At 44.8% G+C, this 10,742-nt stretch overlaps 1 protein-coding gene across 10 annotated transcripts in view; it reads left to right on the top strand.

The window, feature by feature from the left end:
- GPR50 (G protein-coupled receptor 50) overlaps positions 1-9,578 on the top strand; it is a 40,756-nt gene extending 31,178 nt beyond the window's left edge. For 6 of the 10 annotated variants that reach the window (XM_057375354.1, XM_057375357.1, XM_057375361.1 and 3 more), the window contains one exon: positions 5,037-9,578. In XM_057375354.1, coding sequence (XP_057231337.1) covers positions 5,135-5,905 — 771 coding nt within the window. In that variant the 5' untranslated portion in view covers positions 5,037-5,134 and the 3' untranslated portion in view covers positions 5,906-9,578. Of the gene's footprint in view, positions 1-14; positions 78-701; positions 746-5,036 lie in introns of those variants that run through there. The other 4 variants (XM_057375360.1, XM_057375363.1, XM_057375362.1 and 1 more) reach the window with 2 other exon arrangements.
- Positions 9,579-10,742: the final 1,164 nt, after the last annotated feature.

Genomic DNA, 10,742 nt, shown 5'->3' with positions numbered 1-10,742 from the left:
TTTGCCTGGATCTAAGGGAGAGCTTCGCTGATTTTCACTTGCACTCCCCTGTCAAATATTTTCAGTTGTCAGAATGGGTAAGTATACACTGGGCTGTTGTATGGGCATGTCAGATGTATCAGTGCTTATCAGAACGGTGTGAAGAGATGACAAATAACAGTCTGGGATTGCTCCTGAGCCGTTGTGTGGGGTGTTCACAGTGCCCTGGCAGCCAGGAGCTGGTGAGGAGCCATGGGTCACACTCAGTCCCTTACAGAAGAAYGGTTCTTAATGCACTTTGATGGGGTAAATACTGCCTACCCCTGGAATGACCCCTTAGAGTTGGTGACATRAATGCTGCCAGAGTGAGGGCTGCAGGCTCAGCATCCCCTACACCACTGTCATCCATTTAATTACAGCAGTACGTGATCAATATGATTGCACACGCTCAAGGGTATCTTTATGTCATAAAAAGAAGAACATTGATCTCAAAGTGTTTCCTATGAACTGCCACTTAGTTTGCAGAACTGAGMACACACTTCACATCTGCAGCTTGGAGGCCAGTGACACACAAGCAATCACACAGCAAGTGGCAGGTAAAAACAAACAGGAAAAGGAGGCTATCACAGCTAATAAAGAGTTTTGTTGCATGTTGAATAAAGCTTTTTATGACTTTATGTTTTTGCTTGGAGCAAACAGTACATTTTGTTTCTGTTTTGCAGTGAGCAAAAGCTTTGGAAGGTTAAACAGAGAGTATTAGATTATGGTAAGTGGTCATCAGAGGCTTGCTTTACAGTCATGGCCTGTTAAATTGTTTACTGAACTTCATTATATATATCTCTCTGAGGCTGATGTGTGTCTTAATTCYCATTTCTCTGGAAGACCTGAGTCTGTTGATTTTTTCATAAAACCTGAATGAACAAACATAAAGTTTAGATCCTCTTATTGTAAGCTGTGGTTTATAGTTTAATTATAGTAGTAAGAAGTCACTGCAAACATACCAGTCGCATCAATGAACTTTTAGCATTTTATTATTGTGTATCTTAGCACATTTTTATCAACACGGGTTTTTAGAYCTGCTTTTGTACAGCTGTCAGTTAATCTGGCAGCAGCTGGACAGACACCAGGGTGTGATCTCACTGCTGGGAAGAGTTTGGAACAGCAAGGTGACTGCTCATGCAGAGAGCCCCATGGCACTCATCCACYGTGCTCAGCTTCTCATTTGCTGCCTTTGAGGCTGTTGTGGGTGGTTTTGTTTGCCTCAAAATGCTGTGCTGGGCATTGTCTGTTTGGTACCAACTCAAATCCCTGCATGGTGGCTGGGAGGAAGGGGCAGCCTGGGCTGCAGGCKCAGTTGGAGCTGGACTGTGCCAGGCCAAACAGAAGTTGATCCACACAACTGTGTTGCTGTTTTGGTGCAAATCCTGTCATTCAGGACAACTCAGTTTTAGCACTGGGTATCCAGGTAGCATCTCTGTCTTGTTCACCTGAAGGAAACAGTTCTGTACTTTGTAATACTTCAGCAACGAACGTGAGTGGAAGAGAAATTTATATGGATAACAAAGAAACAAGAGGTTTGGGTGCTTGCTTTGGACATTTTGAGATGTACAAAAAGTGACAACTTCTGGAAAAATATTTTACTTTCTTCTGCCCCCACCACCTTTTAACCCTGCTTCTGGGTTCAGGATATGTCCTGTAAAGGATATGTCCCACACACTGCTGCTGTGTGGGAAAGGCAGGGAGAGGCTGAGTCTCTGCTACTGGAGCTTGGTCACTGGGATTTCCAGCAGCCTCTGGAGGCAGGCAGTGCCAGTGGCTCTGGTGTTTGCACAGTGATGCTCAGTTAATCTCTGTAGAACCATACTTGTTTGGATGGCAGTCAGGTGCTGCTGGGGCAGCCTGCCAGGGAAGAATTTGCGTATGCGGTTTATTGATTTGCAGAATTCATTGAGGTATTTCCTAGAACCAGGCCTTGACAATAAGTCCTCAGATAACCTGTGTTGTYGGATGAGCCAGGCAGAATGAGAGGTAGGGCCATGGAACTGGTGGAGTACAGGGAGACTGCTGGAGAGGGGAGAAGGAGGTGGATGGGAACAGARGGGGAACACAAAGATAGGAATGCTAGGGGAGAATATGTTCTGGGATAAATTCCCTTCTGCATCACCTTCACATGCCTATAATCTGCCTTGCAGCTGGGCTTCAGGCTGTTTGGAGCTGGGTTTTTTTTTCCTAAACAACTGTGGATTACACTGTCAACAGGGTAGCATACCTCCATAATCCGTTGGACTTGTGTAATGTAAAAGGATTTATAATGCCTCTGAAAATGTGGACAAGTCTGTATTACCAGTATCCTTGTGCCTTTCACCACCACTCCTGCCTCTTCATATATGAATTCTTAACTGGGGAATGGAGCACAGGAGCACATCAGACAGTTTATACTAAGAAGAAGTTAAAAAAGGGACGTGAAAATGTGAAAGCTAATAAGGAAATACAGTCATTTGCCAACAAAGAGAARAAGATACATCTGAAAATAATGTTGCAGAAGCAGATAAATTTAAATTGGAGATAAAGTCCTGCTGGTATTATTTATGAACCGGACTCCTCTGTTTTATAGTGGAAAAATATAAAAAAAGCAATAATGAAGATCATTGGCAGGAGTCTGCTCTTTACCTTCCYTAAAAGCCATATATTGGATGGTTTCCCATTCTGCAATGTCTTTGGAATGAGGGCCCGGTCTCCAACAGAGGGAAGAGCAGAAGCTGTTGGGGCAGGGCTCAGCACACGGTGGTCTCATAGCAAATCAGGGACTGCAAGGTTAAAGCAATGTTTAACTCAAGTTACTCCTGTTTTAATAATTAGCCAATAGCCACTTCCCAGACTTTGAAGGGCATGTTCTGCTTTGGTGCCATGCAATGTGCCCCCTCTTTGCAGTACTCAGCCATTAGAAATGCACTGGTTTCCAGGACTGACCTACAAGTGGCTGTTTTATGGGTCTGACCTTCCCCTTCATCTCACCACACATAATGTGAGATGGGTTTGTTTCTGTGAAATAGCACTGAGTGAACCTTTCTGGCAGCATTTTCAGGCTCCCAGCACCCACCTGGGCCTTGGTCTGCTGGTGGATGGAAGAGGTGAGCCTGCACCATGAAGGCACAGGGCAGGGGAGGGCAGGTTTGCWCCCCAAGTGGAGGAGGAGATTATTCTTTTCTTACAAAACAGTCTCATTTTGTCCCTGCTGGAGCAACATGCAATGAATTTKTATGAAAATAATGCACACAATACCGTGCTCTTGGATTGAATCCAAGCTATGAAGTCCATCCTGTAACTATTATTTCTATAGTTTTTTTCCCTTATATTTTTTCTTCCTCCCAGCTATTCAAGTAAGTGAAGAAAGACCAGCAGAGACAGCTTATTTCTTCCAGCACCTGGCAGTGAAGTGAGACTAATAATTTTCCCTATGATTTTTCTAAGCTTTGGATTAARTCCACAGATGTGCTGTTTTAAGTAGGGAATATTCAGCTTTGTTCTGCTTTGCCTGGTTCAGAACTGGATGTTGAATGTGTCTCATGCCCAGCAGAGGCAGAGACTTGCTTTCTGGCTGTCTGTGGATATAAATGTGAATCCAAGTAAGACAGGTCTGGTGAAGAGGGAGACTTGTGGTCCTATCAGTGGAGTCTGTCTCCAGCATGCTCTGGAAGTCTCCTAAATTGGATTGCTCATACCTCYCTGTCTCTGTTTTGCTCTCTTGAAAATTGTTTTAGAAAAGCTTTCCAAAAGGAAATTTTGGTGCTTGGGGCAYATTTTCTTTTTGTTGAAGTGCGTATTTTTGATCGAATAAATAACGTTTTGCTGCAGAAGAGCATTCCCTTTCTGGGGTGCCTCCAGCATCACTAAGCCAGGCCACAGTTGGTTCTGCCCTTGACAATGGGCACAAATGGAGTTAATTATATGGGGACCRGGTTCTGTAACTGCATTTTAAAAGGCTCTCAGTAAGTTATTAAATCAGCAAGAAAGCAGCACTGAGGCCCAGCAGATGCAGGAACTGTGTGCTGTGGTAAACCTGTGTATGTAAAATTTCTCTCTAAAAAGATTTCAGCACTTCACATGACCCCTGCTAATACTTATTTTTAAGTGACACTTTGTGTCAGCTGCCTCAGCTCCACACTGCCCGGGGCTGTTCTCCAGTCTGGACTGCTTTCCGGTCAGCGTGGAGTGGCCTGATGTGAACTGTGGACTTGTCCTGATAGTTTTTGTTGGCACAAACATAGCTATGACCCAASTGCAATGGCAATACAGCCATGCTTTCCAAAGGCCCTTGGGTGTATTTTCCAAGTGCTAAAGCCTGTGACCTGCTTGAACCGAGATGTAAGAGAGTCCTTTCAGGGATACTACAGGAAAATACCTCTTTTTAGTAATTTTAAAAAATATATGTCAACTCTACTAGACAGCAGGATATGAGGGCTTGGAGAGAAGTGCCGGTGTGATCAGTTGGATGGGATGTTGCCTGTATCACATAGGGGCACWGGTGTTCACACCTTAAATGTGTTACACATAACTATATATATTCTCTCTGTATGTCTATAGATATCTACTGTCTAGTAATATTTTCCAAATCATTTTTGGAAACTATGCAGAGAACAAAAGCGGCCTTTCTTATGCAACTGCTGTCAGTGGAATGAATAAACCACTGAAAACACAAGCTGCCTACCACACTCCTTTGGCCCATGATGGACAGAGACTGTCAGGCTGACTGATTAACAAGGAGAGCAAAATCCTTCTCTCCTACACAACTTACAGGACCACGGGTACCTGACCCACAACTATAGCCAAGTTAAGGGTAACACTTCCAGTTTAGAATATTCCTAAAACAGAACCTTATGCGGGTCAATCATRCCTMATTACTCTCCATTGCTGTCACTAGTAGAGCAAAGCCTTATTTTCTATGATTTCAGATTCCAAATGGAGAGTAGAGTGAAGCCCATGAGAAGACTTAGGCCTAAAGAGGAGTTTTCCATCTGGACCTACACTAACCTCTCACGRTCTCTTCTTTTTTGTAGGCAACATCTTTGTGGTCAGCTTGTCTGTCGCAGACCTTGTGGTTGCAGTTTATCCGTACCCTCTGATCCTGAGTGCCATCTTCCACAATGGATGGACCATGGGGAATGTCCACTGCCAGATAAGTGGGTTCCTGATGGGCTTAAGTGTCATCGGGTCCATTTTCAACATCACAGCCATTGCAATCAACCGCTACTGCTACATCTGCCACAGCCTTCGGTACGACAAGCTCTTCAACCTGAAGAACACGTGCTGCTACCTCTGCCTGACCTGGGTRCTCACGGTGGTGGCAATCGTGCCTAACTTCTTTGTTGGCTCCTTGCAGTACGACCCCCGGATTTACTCGTGCACCTTTGCCCAGACAGTGAGCACATCGTACACCATCACGGTGGTGGTGGTTCACTTCATCGTCCCGCTCTCCGTCGTGACCTTCTGCTACCTGCGGATCTGGATTTTGGTGATCCAAGTCAAACACCGCRTCAGACAAGATTGCAAGCAGAAGCTCAGGGCAGCTGACATCCGAAACTTCTTGACTATGTTTGTGGTTTTTGTTCTTTTTGCTGTGTGCTGGGGACCATTAAACTTTATTGGCCTTGCTGTTTCGATTAATCCTTCAAAAGTGCAGCCACACATTCCAGAATGGCTTTTTGTCCTGAGCTATTTTATGGCCTATTTTAACAGCTGCCTCAATGCTGTGATCTATGGGCTTCTTAACCAGAATTTTCGGAAGGARTACAAAAGGATATTGCTGACACTATGGACTCCCAGGCTGCTGTTCATTGATGTGTCCAAGGGCGGGACAGAAGGGATGAAAAGCAAGCATTCTCCAGCCATAACAACCAACAACAACCACGCAGAAATACACCTATGAGTCAGGACAGTACTATTTATTCTGGATTACAGTTGTGTATATAATATATAAGAGCCTTTTTAGCTGTGTGCATTGCACAGCTGGTGTTGCCCTCATGCAAGGAAGGAGTCTGCAACCTTTCATGCTTAGCTTATCACTGCAACATCAAGGCTTTGAGTGAGGATTTTCAGAATGGAAATGACTGATCTTTATTTTTTTTTTCCATATGTCATCTTTCACTGTGTGCCTAATTAATCGGTTTGGTTGCTTTTGCTACAAGCATGCCAATACCCAAAAAGGGAAGCGTTCAGAATGCATGGAGAAATGCAGTAATGCTTGAAACGCAACCTTCAAGAGACAGCAAAATTTCCATTTATTACACACAAACCTTTCTCCCCTCCCTCTGAATTCTATTTTTCTAGCATTAACTTAATCCAAATTGTATCAAACAAAGTGTAAACTGCATGGCTTTTTACATTTTARATAGGTAACTGTATTAGCCAGCAGGAGTATGTATGGGCATGGTGTGTGTTTTCCTTTTTCTTTCCTCTTAAGGTTTAGGAGCGAGCCTGGGCTAGGTGTGAGGTAGGCAGAAGCCAGACCAGAGTGTGTCTGATGCACTCATTTTAATTGACTGTCTATTAAGTACCCTTGCACTCTCCTTCCCAGGCTATGAGTAAGAATATGACATGTGACATAATCTAATTGCAGGAAGATACTTGSAGCCTGATTCTAATTTAGGCAGTATCCTGTCATGGCCAGCAGTCATTCCAAACATCTTGCAAAAGTCAGTGCTACATGAACATCACAAAAAAAAATATGAACAAAGCAGAGGCCCATCTGTGTAATGCAGATTGCAGCTTTTAAGTTCCAGTAACATTTACACTTGCAGACAAAGGGAAAAGTGGAAGTCACTGTTTGTTCCAAAAATCCCTCCTTTTGCCCACCCCAGAACATGAATATGCTGATGGGAGAAAAAGTGGAGATTTTTTTTTTCCCCTTTTATTCACGTACAAAAATGTAATTAACTCATGGCGCTGGGAGGTGAAAGCTACTTAAGCATAATTATGCATCAGTTCTGTTAAAGCCTGGACTGTGCTATCTGTATCGTTGAAACAATGTCATGAAGTGCTGGGAAGGCCAGTATCACATTAGACACAAGCACATGGGTGAAGATAAGGCTGTTTCTTTAATGGACTATGAAAGGGGTGTGTGTGTGTGTGTGTGTGTGTGATGGCAGCTGTCTGTAAATATGATGACTTCTTTGTTTCCTTAGCTTCATTGTGAATTCATCTCTTTATGGCTTTAAACGTGTGGATCCCGTAAAATCAACAGGTAAGGCTTCCCTGGTGCCACTCCACCTTTGGGTTAGTATACCTGCCTTGTGCTGAGTGGTACAGCAGGGAGAGGGGCAGGTCTGACCCYGGGGTCCAAGGAGGAGAGCAGAGAGCCCTGCCCCTGGCCAAGGACTGCAGTCTTCTCTCCCTGGTTCTAGTCAAAGCAGGACTAGTTCCCAGCACTGAGCCCCGAAACACCGAGCCCAGACTTTGTAGGCGCCTGGAGATGGAGGTATGTAGGATTTCCCCAAAGCCTGTGTGCCTAATCCTTARAGAAGATAGTAAGTTATTTGTGCATTGCTTTCTGAAACTATCTTGCTGCTGAATGCCCCTTCTGCTGATTTTTGGGGGGAAGAGGAACTGAGAGAAATTAAGGCCCCGTCTGAAGCGGGTCAAGGMACTTTGTGTTGTGTGTTGTCTCTATGAGGACTGAGTGTCCCTGCTGCTGCTGCCACTGGTGAAGGTCACTGCAGTACTGAGGGGACCCTGCATTTATAGGGTGCCCTGGCACTTAGGAAGTTTCAAACTTGAACATCTCAGCCACTTCAGATGATTGTTGTTTTAAAATGCACTGCAGCCAGCCTCCCATAATAGGAATCAAACCGAGCTCTGTTTTGGCCTCCTAATCTGCCTCAGCATGGCCAAATAAAGGTATTTTGACCCTCAGAARTAACTGTTGTCTGTTCGCCTTCCAGAAAAGCCACCCTGGATGAATTCACACCATTCCATGCAAGCAAAATAATTTTGAGTTAGACTCGGATAAGAAAAGCACTGAGGAATCCATAACTGCAGGGAGTGTTTGTCCCATCACGCCAGGGAGATGTCCCGTGTTCCATGACTAGTCTTCAAAGTCATTTGCAATTAGCCACAACAGTGTTAGTTAGAATCACATTAGCAAACAATTTGAAGCGTCTAGTGCCAAGTGAAATACACTGCTTTAAGACAATCATGAAGCATCTTGTGCAAGTTTGCCAGATATTTCAAATACCCCAAAACTGGGGTTTCATCTTACGGATCCTTGTCTTTTTAACAGAATGTTCGGTGAAGGCAATGTGGTATGATTTTAAAAAAATTATTATTTAAGCTTGTATTTGCACTATTTCTTATTCAGGCTCCAAAGTAACATTCAGTGAGTATTTGAACCAAACCAAGTCCAAAGAGATCCCGACCAGGYGAGCTGTGGGAGTCCCTGCTACACCTGGTAGGGATGGGAGGGCAGGAGCACRACAGGGCATCTCCCCAGGACTCACAGAGCCCCTGCTCAACCAAACTATGCAAAATGATCTGCTGGTCTCCTGTGCAGCTGCGAGCCCAGCTCTGCCCAGGGGTGCAGGGACAGGCCAGGTCCCTGCTGGGCTGGGCTGGGCTGGGTGTGAGCAGCTCCCCCAGTGCAGACCCCGCAGGCTGGGGATGGCTCTGGCAGCACTGGGGACACAGCCCTGGCACAGCCTGGCAGCACTGGGGACACAGCCCTGGCACAGCCTGTCACAAGGGCTCTGGGTGTCCCAGAGAGGTGCCCAGGGCTGGGCTGATTCTGCCACCATGAGAGGAGTCCTGAGCTCAGCCCTGCTGGAGCTGAGCTGTGCAATATGAACCGTGGAAAGCAGGGAGGGTGGCCTCAAGCAGGAAACACTGTGAGGTTTGCTAGCACTTTGGGAGAGGCAGCGCTTAGGATAGGATAGAGTTTTATATTGATTTGTTTTAAAACTACCCGAGAAGCTCCTTATTTTAATGTTAAGAAATGGTTAACAGGGTACAGAGAGTTTATTTTTGTTAGCATTTGTTTACAGAAAAAGGGAAGTGTGTTATAACTGAGAATTCTGAACAGTGTCACAGTTTCCCTATGGGAATCTAGCTTTAATCCAAATTTGAGATTTCAGTGAGATCCCACAGCTTAAATCACATTCTGCCAATTCCACCTGTTGTGTATCTGGCCTTAAGTCTCATTGAAATCTCAAATCACTTGCTCTGGGTTTGATCTGGTGTGTTAAATACCTATTCTAGTCCCAAACTCTAAACTTGTTGTCGTGGAAACTTAYGGAGAGGCAGTATTGCTGTGAAGGAAGATGAATCTCTTGCCACAAAGAAATATTTTTGGATGTTGCTAATGAATGTTGTTTAATCTATTTAAGAAGAATGTAACCAATATATTTATATATAAATGTGTGTTGCATATGCTGTTTCCATTTTAATGTTTAATTGAGAACCCTTCAGCATACTTTCCTATTGCCATTTTTGTTCATAAAGTAGATTAATTCCCTTTACCTGTTAAAACTGTAATAAATCTGCCATTGGACTACTTATTGATTTTTTTTTTCCCACTAGCAGTTATTTTTTAATAAATACTTGAAACATCAGCCTGGGTGTTGTTGACTCCTAGAAAGCAGATTGAATTGACAAACATACTTGAGTGCAGACATCTCTCAGCATCGACCTTAGGCCTGGAGGTGAATKACCCAGGCATCTGAGACCTCTCCTTGCAAACATGTTTTCTTCCACCTGCCTGTGAGTCAGCTGCCTGGTGCACTCTGGCCTTCCTCATTAGGGAAGRAACTTTCTCCACACAGCCTTTGCTCTCTCTGTGCTCCTCCAGGCCCTTTGTGATTCCTGTGCCTGTCCGTGGGGTGCTGTGGAAGCAGTTTGCCACTTCCCTGCCCTTTCCTGGGAAAGGCAGCACAGCCAAGCTGTGAGCAGGAGGGTGTGGGAGCTGRGATGGCCCCAAGGGCATGGGGTGGTGTTGGGTTGTAGGGAAGGGGTGGGACAGTGGAGGCACAGTGAGGGCTGGCACACACTCAATCTCCATCACAGAGAGAGTGAGATGAGCGCTGCTGTATCCAGGATATTCTATTTGTGTTTTTCTCCACACCTCTGCTTTGGTGCAGGTTTTGCTGTATTCACCCAGTTCTGCAGGGAGTAGGTTCTGTCCACACATTGCACTGGTTCTGTTCCCAGGCCAGCTTGATTGGAGCTGGTTTTGGGGGAGTCTCCATGCAGGTTCTGAGGCAGGGAAGAGGGGRCTATTTCTGTTTTTGGAGGGGTCCAGTTGTAACTGCAACTTGAGCTCCTGTTTCCTAACCAGATGTCACAGGTAGCCAGGGTGTTAAGGTACTAAAGGCTGAGATTATTCACTAAAACAAAAGAATTAAACCAAAGAATTGCTGCAAAGCCATGGAGTAGATRTGTGAATGAACAAGGAGTATTCATTCAATGACATCCCCAAGCAGTATTGCTGCTTTATTTCCTGATCTTTGCCAACAGGCCCTTGGCTTCACCTGCTGCTTCCCCAGGAAAGCCTGCAGTGCTCGGTGATGTGACACACTGAAGGCAGTGTTTATGACAGTGGCAGATCTCAAAACATCTCTCTGAGCAGAGCTGCCAGAAAATCCTTCCGTGGACTTGKACCTGCTGTTTCTACCACGTGGAACTGAATGAATTGGGCTGTCAGAAGTGAGGCAGTGTTATTTATTTACTTACCTGTCACAGAGTGTAGTAACTGGGAGATAAGACAGAGATATGYAAGA

Source organism: Malurus melanocephalus, unplaced genomic scaffold, assembly GCF_030028575.1.
Source record: "Malurus melanocephalus ecotype Western Australia unplaced genomic scaffold, MMel_1.1 scaffold_247, whole genome shotgun sequence".
Classification (NCBI taxonomy): Eukaryota; Metazoa; Chordata; class Aves; order Passeriformes; family Maluridae; genus Malurus; species Malurus melanocephalus.
Note: the sequence above shows the minus strand (reverse complement) of the source record. Positions and strands in the feature narration are given on the sequence as shown.